Here is a 14,757-nt window from a genome sequence, read left to right on the forward strand (position 1 = left end):
AGTACACCACGCCCTCCACCTTGAGCATCACCTTGTCGCACTTGGCAGCCGGTGCCGGCGTGGCGGGCGTCGGCGAGGGGGTCTGGCTGTAGCCGTGGGCGCTGGCTCCGGTGGCGGCGAGGAGGGCCACGAGGACGGCGAGGGGGAGGTAGGCCGCCATTGCTGGAAGGGGAGACTGGTACTAACTCCGTACGTGCGTGCTAGATCGATGGAGACAACTGCGGCTGGCTTTGGTTGTGTGGAAATGGCGGGAGGCGTCAGGTTCATATATAGACGCGGCAAGGTGACCAGGTGAGGGGTCAGGGGAGAGTATTAAAATGGTGTAGACGTGCGGCCATGTAGGTGGCCGGCCGGCATTAGGCTACGTGAGGGCCAGTTTGTCTCCGAGATTGTCGGTCTTGGAACAATGGAGATTACGTTGGTACAAAATCATTGCACACTATCGGATAATGATTGGTGTGTGTGGCGTTCGATCGGCAGCAAAGATTTAGGATTGCGTTAATGGCGATCACATTTTCTCGGAGATTGTCGGTCTCAGAACAATGGGGAGGTTACGTTGGTACAAAATCATTAGACATGATCGGATAATGATTGGTGTGGGTTGCGTGCGTGATAATCACATTTTCTTTCTTTAACTAGGCTACACACCATACGTGTCTGCCGCCGGTATGGGGTGAGGTGAGGATTGAGTTGATGCTACAAAGGACCAGATTTAACCAGCAATATAAAGACTAGTCGAATGTTCATGTGTTGTTGTGGAACAACAAACTTAGACACTTAGATATTGATCAAAATATCATTATAATTCACGATGTATACATCGTATGTGACTTGTGATTTGTTACGACAAATAACACCTTATACTTATACGCAAACGCATGGGGTGTTCAAACGGGTTATTGGCACTGATCGGTTGCAAGGAGGGATGTTTCTCCAAGTTGCGATATCACTTTCCCCTCTCTCCCTCTCCTTGCACAGCCCCCGCGGGCAGTCGGGGGCAGCCACGGATCTGCCGCATCTAGCCCCCCTCCCTCCTCCTCCGCATCTCCTCGCCGCCGCCGGCACATGCTGACAGGCAAAGCCCGGTCGGCCTGGGCGGCGTCGGGGCCATCTTCTCCTCCCGCCCTCTAGTGGCGCTTGAACCCTATTTTGTAATAGGCTACAAAGCCTTGTTGTAGATAAATAATAAATGAAATTTAGGTGGGGATAACTACCCCTCTTTGACTTCTTAAAAATATCATTTGTTTCTTTTTTTGTGTTGATATCAAAAAAACTAAAATCATGTAGGATTTAAATAGTCATGACATCACAATTCTATTGTTTTTACTATCCTGCATTTTTGAATATTCGCAAAAAAAATCCATTTCTGAAATCCTCCTAATGTTAGTTTTACTTTCAAGTTCCAAGTAAGCATACCTTGTGGTCGCACCCACTCCGCTCCTAGGGGCGGCACGGGTGAAACCCTAGCCGCTGCCCACATCTCCCCTCTCCTCCATCCACCCCGCCACCGTCGGAGGAAACCAACGGGTAAAGCCCGTTCGATGGACGGCGAAGGCGGACTCTCGTCCTCTCCCACCGAGGGGACCTCTAGCCTTGCACGGGGTCCGGCCCTAGACGGTGTTGCGCTCGGCGGAGCTCAGAAGCAGGGCGGCCGCCTCGGAACCTTTTGGTGGTGGCATGGCTGGGGCGGCTGCGAGGGCAGCACGACGGCCGCCTTTGGATCTGGGCGGTGGTGGTTGTGGCGACATGTGCGGCGTTGGATCAAGATTTGAAGACGGAGATGCCATCCACGACGGCGGCGGTCACTTGCGGTACGACTGTGCTCCGATCTGATTCCAATTTGCAGATTAGGGACATGGACGATGACGGCTATAGCTGGACAACTGAAGGAATCCTTCCCAAGTGCATCATCAACCGATGGCGAGGATGGCATGGGTCTGCCGAAAGTGCCCTTATCGTGGGTTCCGGCGGTTCCTGGCAGTTGCGTCGTCGCCCGTTAACAAGCTCATAGGAGCACAACTTTTCCCATCAGAACTGTGTGTGTGAGCACTAGACAATGGTTCGAATGCCAAACATTCAGGCTGTAGACGTTCTCAGATGTCATGTTCCATGGTCCTTGTGCACGAGGATTATGCATATTTGTTGCTGAGTGGTCTGGAACACGACGCGTGTGGGCGTTTGTCTGTGTTCGGCATTGTCAATGATTGAAGGAATGAAGGGGGTGGTCCAGCGGTTGCAACAACAGTTCGTGCCTGCGTTTGGTGGTGCTACTTCAGTACCGTGACTGGAGTTTCAGGGTGAAACCCATGTTGTGTCCTTTGCTGGTCATATCTGGCAATGGTGGTGTTTCGACATCGTTACTTTGTTGAAGGCATTGCATGATTTTGTTCAGTTCTTCTCTCATAGTGAAAACTCAGGATTTAGTCTTTGACTGAATCTGGCGACAGTGACACTTGTCTGTCCTTATCTTCGTGAATATATTGCTTTTGGAGAACCTACTTGCAGCCCATTGTTGTCACGGTAGTGCATGATGCCATTGTTGCTTACTGCGTGCCTTAGACCTTGGTTTTTTCTTCTTCTTCTTCTTCTTCTTCTTCTTCTTCTTCTTCATCATCATCATCATCATCTTCTTCTTCTTGGTTGTGTGCATCCTTAATGCCTCGAATTGCTCGTGGCATTGAGTTGCTGCTGAGGCCGGGTGTACTTGATATCATCTTCATAATAATATATTACCCTTTGTTGAAAAAAAGTTCTTCGAAACGGGATTTTTTGTTTGGGCCGCAGTAAAAAAGGTCACCCCTACAACATATACACTCGTCGGCGCCTTCGCGTCGGAGGAAAGCCCCCGGGGCCGGCGCCGCGGCCAACCCTTGGTTCACCCTCCCCCTCTTCGCGGTCATCAACCCGCGGCGGCCGTCGCCTCGTCTCCGTCCTCAAGATCCGCCTTCAGGAGCCCATTGTCGAACAGCAGGTCAAACCATCTCGCTCCCCTCTATGTACTGTTTCGTATTGCGTGGCGCTGCCTGTGACTGTGAGTGAGCCATTTTATTAGAGGAAAAACACACCACCACTACGTGATGAGATGGTGGTCGTCCAGCGCTACCTGGAGCTGCTGTCGCGGTGCCGCGGCGGCGCCGACGCGCGGCCGATCGCGCGGATCCAGGCGGCCCTGGTCACGTCGGGCCTGCTCCGGCGCAGCGCGGAGCTCCACGACGCGCTCATCCGGGCGCTCGCCAGCTCCGGGACGCCGCACGCCGCGCTGCCGCTCTACGCCCACCTCATCCGCGCGGGCCTCCTGCCCACCCCGCACACCCTCCCCTCCCTCCTCAAGTCGCTCGCCCTCTCCCCCGCCGTCCCCGGCGCGCGCCGCCTCGCGCTCGCCGTCCACGCCCAAGCCGTCAGGCTCGGCCTCACCGGGTTCCTCCTCGTGAACAACGCGCTCATCCGCGTCCACGCGGGCCTGCTCGGCCGCCTCTCCGACGCGCACCTGCTGCTGCGCGCCGCGGCCGCCGTCGACGCCTCCACGTTCAACACGCTCATCACGGCGCACGCGAGGGCTGGCCGTGTCGCCGACGCCCGCTCGCTGTTCGACGAAATGCCCGAGAGGAATGCCGTGTCCTGGAGCGCCATGGTGAATGGGTACGTGCAGGCTGGGGACGGGAGGGAGGCGCTGGGGGTGTTCTCCCAGATGCAGGCCCAAGGTGTCCGCCCGGACGACACGGTTCTCGTCGGGGTGCTTGCTGCGTGCGCGCAGCTGGGGGCTCTGGAGCAGGGGAAGTGGGTGCATGGTTACCTCAGAGCAAACAATATCAGGATGACCGTGTTCCTGGGCACTGCGTTGGTTGATATGTATGCCAAATGTGGTGAGATGCAGCTTGGAATGGAGGTGTTTGAGGGAATGAAGGACAAGAATGTGCTGGCCTGGACTACCATGATAAAGGGCCTGGCTATGCACGGCCGAGGCTCAGACTCATTGATGCTCTTCTCCCAGATGGAGAGCTCAGGTGTTAAGCCGGATGACATTGCCTTCATTGGTGCTCTCTGTGCTTGCACACACACTGGGTTGGTTGACAAGGGTCGGCAGCTTTTCAATTCCATGGTGAACAACTATGGTATTAAACCAAAGATTGAGCATTATGGATGCATGGTAGACCTCCTGGCACGGAATGGCCTGCTGAGTGAGGCCAGAGACATGGTTGAGAAAATGCCCATGAAACCGGATGCCTTAATCTGGGGAGCTCTAATGGCTGGTTGTAGGTTTCACAAGAATGTGGAGTTGGCTGAGTATGTTATAAAGCACTGGATTGAACTGGAGCCAGACAAAAGTGGTGCTTATGTACTTTTAGGTAACATATATTCTGCTTCTGGTAGGCATGCGTCTGCGAGGGAAATTAGGCACCTAATGCGTGAGAAGGGAGTTGAGAAGACACCTGGATGTAGCAATTTGGAGATTAACGGAGTTATCCACCAATTCATTGTTGGAGATCTGTCTCATCCTCGCATAAAAGATATTTTGACAAAGTGGTATGAGATAGATAGTAGGATAAGGCTGGAGGAAGGTTACGTGCCTGATAAGAAAGAGGTTTTGCTTGACATTGAAGAAGAAGAGATGGAAGGTGCACTCAGCCGCCACAGTGAGAAGCTGGCAATCGCATTTGCTTTGATAAGTACAAATGATAATATACCCATTCGGATTGTCAAGAACCTCAGAGTCTGCCAAGATTGCCATCATGTCACCAAACTTATATCCAAAGTATATGGGAGAGAAATTGTTGTTAGAGATCGAACACGTTTCCATTTGTTCAAAGATGGTACCTGTTCGTGCAAGGACTATTGGTAGTAACTGACAAATTTGTCTATTAACAGTGGTACTTGGTCTCAATATAGAGCATGGGCTGTTTAGCACAAAAAAAAATCTGTTTCGTGATACATCAGCGATGCATGAGTTGAGGCGTTAAAGTTGGTGAACAAAAACAAAATCTTGCTAATTACAATGTACATATATGGTATTAGAGAAATTATTGTTAGAGATCGAACACGTTTCCATTTGTATAAAAATGGCACCTGTTTGTGCCAGGATTATTGGTAGTAACTAATAGGATTATGTATTAACAGCGGTACTTGTCTCATCATAGAGCATGGGCTGTTGAGCACCCAAAAAATAGAACTCTTTCGTCATACTCCCAAAATATAGCGTGTATTAGTGATGCATGAGTTGAGGGGATAAAGTTGGTGAAGAAAAAAGAATCTTACTAATTATAATGTACACATGTAATCATGCTGTTATTAAGTCGCGAATAGATATTCATGTTCGTCTCTGATGAAAATATATATTACAGGGGTATAACCTTGACAATACAATATCATTAATCTGCATTTGGTTTCATGTTGCTTTTAGTTCTGAACCATTTTCATATATGAACCTTTTTGGCTTGTGGAATTTCAATATGAATGCTCGTTCTACCGATAATTTTGGTTCAGATTGCTGCAGTCAGCTTGTTAGCTGTATTTCCGATGCTAAGTGTGTTTCTGTTTTAGCCCGGGTACTCTTCAGGTAGAGAAAACCTCAGAGTCAGAGTTCAAGTCGCTAAAACAAACGGGCCGTTTCATTTGTTTTGTTGATGGCACTAACTGACATATTTGAGCATCGTGTGTGAAACAAACCAGATAAAATAGTATCTCCAAAGAAAATGGATTGATTATATACTCCTATCTGACAAGTGTGTAGCACATAAACATTCGGCATATCTTATTTCCAGGAAAAGAATTAACACACTGCATATTATGTGTAATAATTGTATATACCATAAGGTTGATCAGTGTTGGCAATCCAATGCAACGAAAGGAAGCAGCTAATTAACTTCTGCCACAGAAAAGTGGCTTATTTAAGCTGTCTCATCTAACAAGTACAACCCATATGCATCGTAAAAAAAGTACAACCCATATGCACACGGCATATGTTTTTTCAGGAAGAAAACTGAATACAGTACATAGTAAAAGTGCTCTATTATTACATATGGATCCATGCTTGCTTGCAGATCCATCCTTCCACGCGGCAATACAGTCGCAACAAGAATGACAATGCAAAGCCGACTCCAAATCCCAAGCCAACAAATGCGAACAAAAGGATAACGCCGAGTTTGTCCTGCCACAAACCCTCAGATTCCGGAAGAGCCACTCCAGTTGGAGAAATTGAACTTTGATTGTCACAGTGTTTGGAGAGTGGAACTCCACAGAGGCCTGCATTACCTTCAAATGAACTGTCTGAAAATGTTGAGAACTGGTTGCCTTGCGGGATTCTTCCATACAAGTTGTTGTATGAAAGATTCAACCATTCAAGAGAAGTAAGTGAGGTTAACTGATGTGGTATTCCCCCTGTTATCTGGTTCCAAGAGAGATCCATCGATTCCAGCTGAGACAAGTTTCTGTACTGAAATGGAATTTGTCCTGTGAAGTTGTTGTATGACATGTTAAGCCCACGTAGGGAAACAAGCCTCCCAATTGACTCTGGAACATGACCACCAAATGAGTTATTTGAGAAATCTATTACTTTGAAAGTGCTTAGGATTTTGGTGAAACTGAGACCAAACCCTTTGAATGTGATGGTAACGGTATCTCGGTAAAATCCTTCCCTTGAATTTGTCTCATGCCCCAGAACTTGTCCCTCATCACTGACGTTTTCCATCATTGCTTTCAGTTCATTAAACCATCCTTTTGGTAGGTTTCCATAGAAGTTGTTGGAGGCTAAATCAAGTATTTGCAAACTTCCAAAGTAGTTTCTGACTGTATAGTTTCTGACTGTATGGTCACCTTTAATATCCCTTATGGTTCCGTTGAGTTGGTTGGATCTTAAGACAAGAACTCGAAGTTGTGGAAGAACCCCCAACCAAGATGGAAAAGAACCAACAATTTGATTGTTACCAACATCAAGGAGCTCTAGCTGTTGGCAATTTGATAGCGATCTGGGTATTTTCCCTTCAATTCGGTTGTTGTTCAAATCTATTGTCTGAAGCGCACATCCTTCTCCAATATTTTCAGGCAGCATCCCATGGAAATGATTCTCCCTTAACTTCAACGTAGTCAACCAGATCATGCTACCTTGCATTAGACAGGATGGTACCACACCGCTGAAATTCTTGTATGATAAGTCCAGTATCTCGAGATATTGTTGGGTACAAAGAGACCTTGGTATGTGACCACTTAAGTTATTCCTGGACAAATCAAGGTAGTTGGTCCCGCTGGGAAGGTACCTACCAAAGTCGGGTATAATGGAAGAGAAGCTATTGTTTGAGTAATCTAAGAAAAGCTGGGACCCAGTCGTGAGCGGTATAGGTACACTGCCATGCAGTTTGTTGGAACTAAAATCGAGAAACTTTAAATTGTTCATATGAACAACAGATGGAGAGTTTTCAAGGCTAGTGAACATATTGTGTGAGAGATACAGAACGGATATACTATCTTTCCAATTTACCCATATCCAACTTGGTATGACTCCATCTATTTGATTGTTTGAGAGGTCCAAGTAACTCATCTCATTTGTATACCTCAATGCAACTGGAAATTTTGTAAGGTCGCAAGATGCTAGTCCTAGTCCTCTGATGTTATGGGGCTAAGGAAAGGGATAGCCATCCTCGACATCTATCACTGATAGCATATTGTTGGAGAGCCACAATGATTGCAGTGCCTTCAGCTTCCAAAGAAGGCTAAGTTCTACTGTGCCTTGGAAGTGATTCGAGTCAAGCCTGAGATCTTGAAGTCTCGTAAGATCAAAGAAAGATTTGGATATGTGACCTGCAAGGCTATTGTTGCTTAGGTCGATGGAGTACATGAAAGAAGATAATGGGTCTGGAATGTCTTCTAGAGCTCCACAAAGTTCATTTGATGATAACATTAGTGCTTCCAATGACGGAAGAGCGAACAAAGCTTTTGGGATCTCGCCTGCATGCAGATAGAGAACAGTAATCAAAGGACACTAAATACCCCCCAAAATAATGTGATATGCCGGGGGGGGGGGGTTCTTACCGCTCAGCCTATTATATGTTAAGCCCAAATATGAAAGCTTGGTCAAGTTCATTTGACCAAGATTTGGAATTTTGCCTGGCATGCAGATAGAAAATGGTAATCAAAGGACACCAAATACCCCCAAAAGAACGTAATAATGATGTGATATGCCAGGGAAGGGTGGGGTTGTCTTTGATGGATAAGTCTGTGTACTAGGGTCCTTGTGGGGCTGCAGCACATGGTCCTTGTGGCAGTTAGGAGGATAAAGTCCTGGACCATCAAGGACTGGCTGTTAGGATAGAGTTCTGTTCTTGACCATCAAGGACTGTCAGTTAGCATCTTAGACTAGCATCTTAGACTGACATCTTAGCAGCATCTTAGCATATGCCTTGGCTGGCTAGCAGCCTATAAATATGTATCCCCAACCCCTCAGGTTGGCATGGCATTGTGTGAGAAATAAACCAACGAAAATTGTCCCAACTCTCCTAGTGTCATCCACAACTATCAATGCTCAGGCTGAAAGGTCTAACAAGTGGTATCAGAGCCAGGTTAACCTGCACCCTGAGCATTTCCTGTGAGCAGCCCAAGTCGGTAGCAGCAGCTGCTCCGTCTGCCTCTGGTTACCTTCCTCCCTCCGGACTGTCGAGCAGCAGCTCGTCTTCATCAGCCTCCTCTTCACGCAACAGCCCCCCTGCAGCGAGCCATGTCTGCAGGTCGCTCTCAGCACACGGCTACCTCGAGCATGCGGCGCCGGCAAGAGGCCGAGCGCGCCGTGGCAGAGGAGCGTGAGCGAGCGGCTGTAGCAGCGGCTGCTGCGGCAGCAAGAGTGTCGAGGCTGGCTGCAGCGGAGCTGGCAGCAGCCAGAGCGGAGGTAGAAGCAGCCAGGGCGGAGGTAGAAGCAGCAGCAGCAGCAGCAGAAGCAGCCCGTGAGGCTACGGCGGATGCCAAGGCACTCCGCGGCAGCCCCGGCAGCTCGCCGACGCAGATCGCGCCAAAGTGGCGCAGGAGCGGACGGCGCAGTGGGCAGCCGAGCACGCCCGCGCTCCAGGTGGAGGCGCGCACCGCGACGGCGGCTGCAACGACCAGGACCGCGGCCTCTACGAGGTCCGGACTGTGGTCAGGGATGTTGGTTCCAGTGTTGGGTGGCCTACCCTCACTAAAACCAACTACGTCGAGTGGGCCGGGATCATGAAGGTCAGGCTCCAGGTGCGGCGCATGTGGGAGGCAGTCCAGGACAGCAACGTCGACCACCTAGAGGATCGACGGGCACTGGACGCCCTCATCGCCGCAGTCCCGCCCAAGATGCAGTTCTCGCTTTTCAACAAGCGGACTGCCAAGGAGGCTTGGGACGCCATCGCCGCAGCACGCATCGGCAGCGACCATGCCCGAAAGTCCACCCTGCAGGCACTTCGTAAGGAGTGGGAGAACCTGGGCTTCAAGCCAGGTGAGGACGTTGATGACTTTGCTCTCCGTCTCAACACTCTGCTGCAGAAGATGGTGAAGTTTGGCGATGCCACCTACACCAAGGAGAGAGCTGTCGAGAAGCTTTTTCGGTGCATTCCCGAGAAGTACAAGCAGATGGCTCGCTCGATCGAGTCGTTGCTGGACCTCTCCACGATGACGATCGAGGAGGCGATAGGTCGACTCAAGGTCGTCGACACCGACGAGCCACAGCCCCCCTCGGGGCCCGTCACCACCGGCGGGAAGCTGCTCCTAACTCGGGAGCAGTGGGATCCCAGCCTTGGTGACAGGAAGAAGGGGGAGCCTTCCTCCTCGACGGGCGGCCGCAAGCGTGGCAAGCAGCGTAAGGCGCGAAGAGGCCCCCGGGCAGGGCACAAGGACGTGCCGAAGGTGACGCCCGCGGAGGCGCCAAGGACGGCGTCGCTGGCAAGCCCAGGCCGGCACAAGACAACAGTTGCCACAACTGTGGCCGGTTTGGCCATTGGGCCAATGAGTGTCGGCAACCACGACAAGGCCAGGCTCACGTCGCACAGGCGAAGGAGGAGGAGACGGCTCTGTTCATGGCGCATGCAAGCATTGAGCTACCCTCGGCGACTCTAGTCGCAAAGGCTTTCATCCACCTCGATGAGCCAAAAGCACACGCTCTTCTCGGCGATGGCTCCGGGAAGGACAAGGCTACGGGGTGGTGCCTCGACACCGGCGCCACCCACCACATGACCGGTCGAAGGGAATTCTTCGCCGAGCTCGACTCCGATGTGCGAGGCTCCGTCAAGTTCGGGGATGCCTCCGCTGTGGAGATAAAGGGCGTCGGCTCCGTCATCTTCACCACCAAGATGGGAGAGCACCGGCTGCTCACCAGTGTCTACTACATCCCCGCGCTAAGGAATTCCATCATCAGCTTGGGACAGCTGGATGAGAACGGCTCACGCGTGCTGATTGAGCATGGGGTCCTACGCATCTGGGATCGCCAGCGTCGCCTTCTCGCCAAGGTGCCCAGAGGTGAAAATCGACTCTACGTCCTTGATGTGCAGGTGGCACAACCGGTCTGTCTCGCTGTCCGTCGAGACGACGAGGCGTGGTAGTGGCATGAGCGCTTTGGGCACCTTCACTTTGAGGCCCTGAAGCGTCTAAGTGCCAAGGAGATGGTGCGAGGCCTGCCATGCCTCGACCATGTGGAGCAGTTCTGCGACATCTGCGTACTGACAAAGCAGAGACGACTCCCCTTTCCCCAACAGGCGAGTTTTCGGGCTAAGGAGAAGCTGGAGCTCATGCACGGAGACCTGTGCGGCCTGGTGACGCCAGCCACACCAGGAGGTCGACGCTACTTCCTGCTGCTCGTCGACGATCTCTCCCGCTACATGTGGGTGATGATCCTCGGCAGTAAGGGAGAAGCGGCGGACGCCATCAGGCGCGCGCAGGTTGGTGTGGAGGCGGAGAGCGGCCGCAAATTGCGCGTGTTGCGCACTGACAACGGCGGCGAGTTCACGGCGGCTGAATTCGCGTCGTACTGCGCCGATGAGGGCATCCAGCGCCACTACTCCGTGCCGTACAGCCCGCAGCAAAACGGCGTCGTCGAGCGGCGCAACCAGACGGTTGTGGGGATGGCTCGGGCTCTCCTCAAGCAGAGAGGGATGCCGGCTGTCTTCTGGGGAGAGGCGGTGCTAATGGCCGTCTACATCCTCAACCGCTCTCCTACTAAGGCACTCGACGGCAGAACTCCGTACGAGGCCTGGCATGGGCGGAAGCCGGCGGTCTCTCATTTGCGGGTCTTTGGCTGCCTTGCGTTCGCCAAGGAGCTCGGCCACATCGGTAAGCTCGACGACAGGAGCACTCCGGGAGTCTTCATCGGCTACGCGGAGGGCTCAAAGGCCTACCGCATCCTCGACCCAAAGACACAACGTGTGCGCACAGCGCGAGACGTCGTGTTCAACGAAGGGCGAGGGTGGCAATGGGACAAGGCGGTGGACGACGGCTCGACGCCGACGTATGATGACTTCATTGTCGAGTACGCTCACTTCAAGGAAGCTGGGGGAGCAAGCAGCTCCTCTTCACCGGGCACGTCTACCCCGGCCCCCAAAACTACATCGACTCCGGCGCCTGCTACACCGACGACACCACAACCGGCGACGCCGCATACTCCAGCCCCGGCGGTCGCCACTCCGGGCTCGTCTTCATCAGCACCAGCTCACACAGAGCACAACCCGATGAAGTTCGCTTCCCCGCTCACTCACGACGAGGAGCGGGTCGACGCATGGTATGGAGGCGAACCGCTGCGGTACCGTACGATGGATAATGTGCTCGGCGACCAGCCGGTGCCAGGACTGGTGCCACGTGACCTGGAGGCGCAGCTACAGCTCGTGTGTGAAGACGGCGAACCACGGTCCTTTGCAGAGGCCGAGAGAGACGTGGCATGGCGCGCCGCGATGAAGTTGGAGATGGATGCGGTCGAGCAAAACCGCACCTGGGAGCTTGCTGATCTCCCTCGAGGTCACCGCGCAATCACCCTTAAGTGGGTGTTCAAGCTGAAGAGGGATGGAGCGGGCGCCATCATCAAGCACAAGGCTCGTTTGGTGGCCCGAGGCTTCTTGCAGCAGGAAGGAGTCGACTTCGACGACGCTTTCGCTCCCGTGGCACGGATGGAGTCCGTGCGACTTCTCCTTGCGCTGGCTGCCCAGGAGGGCTGGCGTGTCCACCACATGGACGTTAAGTCGGCATTCCTCAACGGCGACTTGAAGGAGGAAGTCTACGTGCATCAGCCACCGGGGTTTACGATTCCCGGCCAGGAGGGCAAGGTGCTCCGCCTGCGCAAGGCTTTCTATGGCCTGCGGCAGGCACCCAGGGCGTGGAACGCCAAGCTGGACTCCACGCTGAAGAAGATGGGTTTCGAGCAGAGCCCGCATGAGGCTGCCGTCTACCGACGGGGGAGTGGAGGAAATGCCCTGCTGGTGGGCGTCTACGTTGACGACCTGGTGATCACCGGCACCAAAGATGCAGAGGTGGCGGCGTTCAAGGAAGACATGAAGGCCACGTTCCAGATGAGTGACCTAGGGCTCCTCTCCTTCTATCTAGGGATTGAGGTGCACCAGGACCACTCCGGGATCGCGCTTCGACAGTCCGCCTACGCCAAGCGCATCGTTGAGCTAGCTGGGCTCACCGACTGCCATCCAGCTCTCACTCCGATGGAGGAGAGGCTGAAACTAAGTCGCGACAGCACGACGGAGGAAGTGGATGCTACGCAGTACCGACGCCTTGTGGGGAGCCTTCGCTACCTCACTCACACACGGCCGGACTTGGCATTCTCCGTCGGCTATGTCAGTCGGTTCATGGAGCGACCAACGTCGGAACACCAGCAGGCAGTGAAGAGGATCGTCCGCTACATAGCAGGGACCCTCGACCACGGCCTCCATTACCCTAGGTGCCCTGGGGCGGCACACTTCATCGGGTACAGCGACAGCGACCACGCCGGCGACATCGACACCAGCAAGAGCACGAGCGGGATCCTCCTCTTCCTCGGCAAGTGTCTCGTGAGCTGGCAATCAGTCAAGCAGCAGGTGGTGGCCCTGTCCAGCTGTGAGGCTGAGTATATAGCGGCCTCCACCGCCTGTACTCAGGCGCTCTGGCTTGCTCGACTGCTTGGTGATCTTCTCGTTCAAGACACAAGAACGGTGCAGCTCCTGGTGGACAGCAAGTCCGCCCTGGCCCTGGCAAAGAACCCCGTGTTCCACGAACGGAGCAAGCACATCCGACTGAGGTATCACTTCATCCGCAGCTGTGTGGAAGAAGGGAGCATCGAGGCGAGCTACATCAACACCAAGGATCAGCTCGCAGACCTGCTCACCAAGCCCCTTGGGAGGGTCAAGTTCCTCGAACTTTGCTCCAGGATTGGGATGATTCAACTCTCCCACAAGACGACGTACAAGACTTAGGGGGAGAATGATGGATAAGTCTGCGTACTAGGGTCCTTGTGGGGCTGCAGCACATGGTCCTTGTGGCAGTTAGGAGGATAAAGTCCTGGACCATCAAGGACTGGCTGTTAGGATAGAGTTCTGTTCTTGACCATCAAGGACTGTCAGTTAGCATCTTAGACTAGCATCTTAGACTAGCATCTTAGACTGGCATCTTAGCAGCATCTTAGCATATGCCTTGGCTGGCTAGCAGCCTATAAATATGTATCCCCAACCCCTCAGGTTGGCATGGCATTGTGTGAGAAATAAACCAACGAAAATTGTCCCAACTCTCCTAGTGTCATCCACAACTATCAATGCTCAGGCTGAAAGGTCTAACAGTCTTACCACTCAGCATATTATGTGATAAGTCCAAATGTGAAAGCTTGGTCAACTTCATTTGACCAAGATTTGGAATTTTGCCTGGCATTCATATAGAAAACGGTAATCAAAGGACACCAAATACCCCCAAAAGAACGTAATAATGATGTGATATGCCAGGGAAGGGTGGGTTGTCTTACGGCTCAGCCTATTATTTGATAAGTCCAAATATGAAAGATTGGTCAACTTCATTTGACCAAGATTTGGAATTTTGCCTGGCATGCAGATAAAAAACAGTAATCAAATGGCACTAAATACCCAAAAAGTAACGTAATAATGATGTGATATGCCGGGGTAAGGGGGTTGTCTTACCGCTCAGCATATTATCTGATAAGTCCAAATATGAAAGCTGGTCAAGTTCCCAATCCATGTAGGTATTGCCCCAGATAAACTGCAACTACTGAGCTCTAAGCTCATCAGATTCGTACAGTTTTTGATCCACCAGGGAATCGGCCCAGAGAAATAATAGTCTTCTAGTGTCAAATCTGTCAGGTTCTCAAGTCTGACAATCCAAGAGAGCATTGGCTTCTCTATTCCTAACCCAGAGAGCCACAGTCCATTTAGGGACGTAAGGTTAGCTATGGAAGTAGTGTGCTGCTCGGGAGATCCTATGCTGCTAAGGCCCAAGAATTTTAAGGACTTGAGATGGACAAAAGAGTCTGGTATGCCGCCCAAAAGTTCTGTATTCCTCAGATCTAAACATTCCAAATTATTTCCCAATGAGAAATCTGGTAGGCGCGCCATAAGACTGTTGTAAGACACATCAAGATACATCAGATTTTCTAGCTGGAAAATCTTTGTGGGAAATTTCCCTTCAAACATATTATACCCAAGGGCAAGGCCTCATATTATCCCCTCCCCTCCCCTCCCACGACGCTCCCGCGGGCGTCCGGGGGGCAACCCTACCGCCGCCGCCGCCACCCTCCCCTTCTCTCTCTCCTCCCTCGCCGCCGCCAAGGGGCACGAGCGG

At 52.2% G+C, this 14,757-nt stretch overlaps 1 protein-coding gene and 1 pseudogene across 1 annotated transcript; one reads left to right on the top strand and one right to left on the bottom strand.

The window, feature by feature from the left end:
- The first annotated feature begins 244 nt into the window (after nt 1-244).
- On the top strand, nt 245-5,181 carry LOC119279357 (pentatricopeptide repeat-containing protein At3g62890-like). The gene is made up of 3 exons (XM_037560617.1): nt 245-291; nt 1,847-1,946; nt 3,053-5,181. The coding sequence occupies exons 1-3, from the start codon at nt 245-247 to the stop codon at nt 4,838-4,840; spliced, it is 1,935 nt and encodes a 644-aa protein (XP_037416514.1). The 3' UTR covers nt 4,841-5,181.
- A 1,154-nt stretch (nt 5,182-6,335) lies between these two features.
- Nucleotides 6,336-7,944, bottom strand: LOC119275005 (annotated as a pseudogene).
- Between the last annotated feature and the right edge of the window lie 6,813 nt (nt 7,945-14,757).

The sequence above is a fragment of the Triticum dicoccoides genome, chromosome 3B (assembly GCF_002162155.2).
Source record: "Triticum dicoccoides isolate Atlit2015 ecotype Zavitan chromosome 3B, WEW_v2.0, whole genome shotgun sequence".
Lineage (NCBI taxonomy): Eukaryota > Viridiplantae > Streptophyta > Magnoliopsida > Poales > Poaceae > Triticum > Triticum dicoccoides.

What these genes read in the sequence shown, in the direction of transcription:
- LOC119279357 (XM_037560617.1), top strand. Translation starts at nt 245, where the DNA reads ATGGCGGGAGGCGTCAGGTTCATATATAGACGCGGCAAGGTGACCAG. An exon ending in AGACGCGGCAAGGTGACCAG is followed by an intron (nt 292 to 1,846) that starts GTGAGGGGTCAG and finishes TCCAATTTGCAG; the next exon opens with ATTAGGGACATGGACGATGA. An exon ending in ATGGCATGGGTCTGCCGAAA is followed by an intron (nt 1,947 to 3,052) that starts GTGCCCTTATCG and finishes CCATTTTATTAG; the next exon opens with AGGAAAAACACACCACCACT.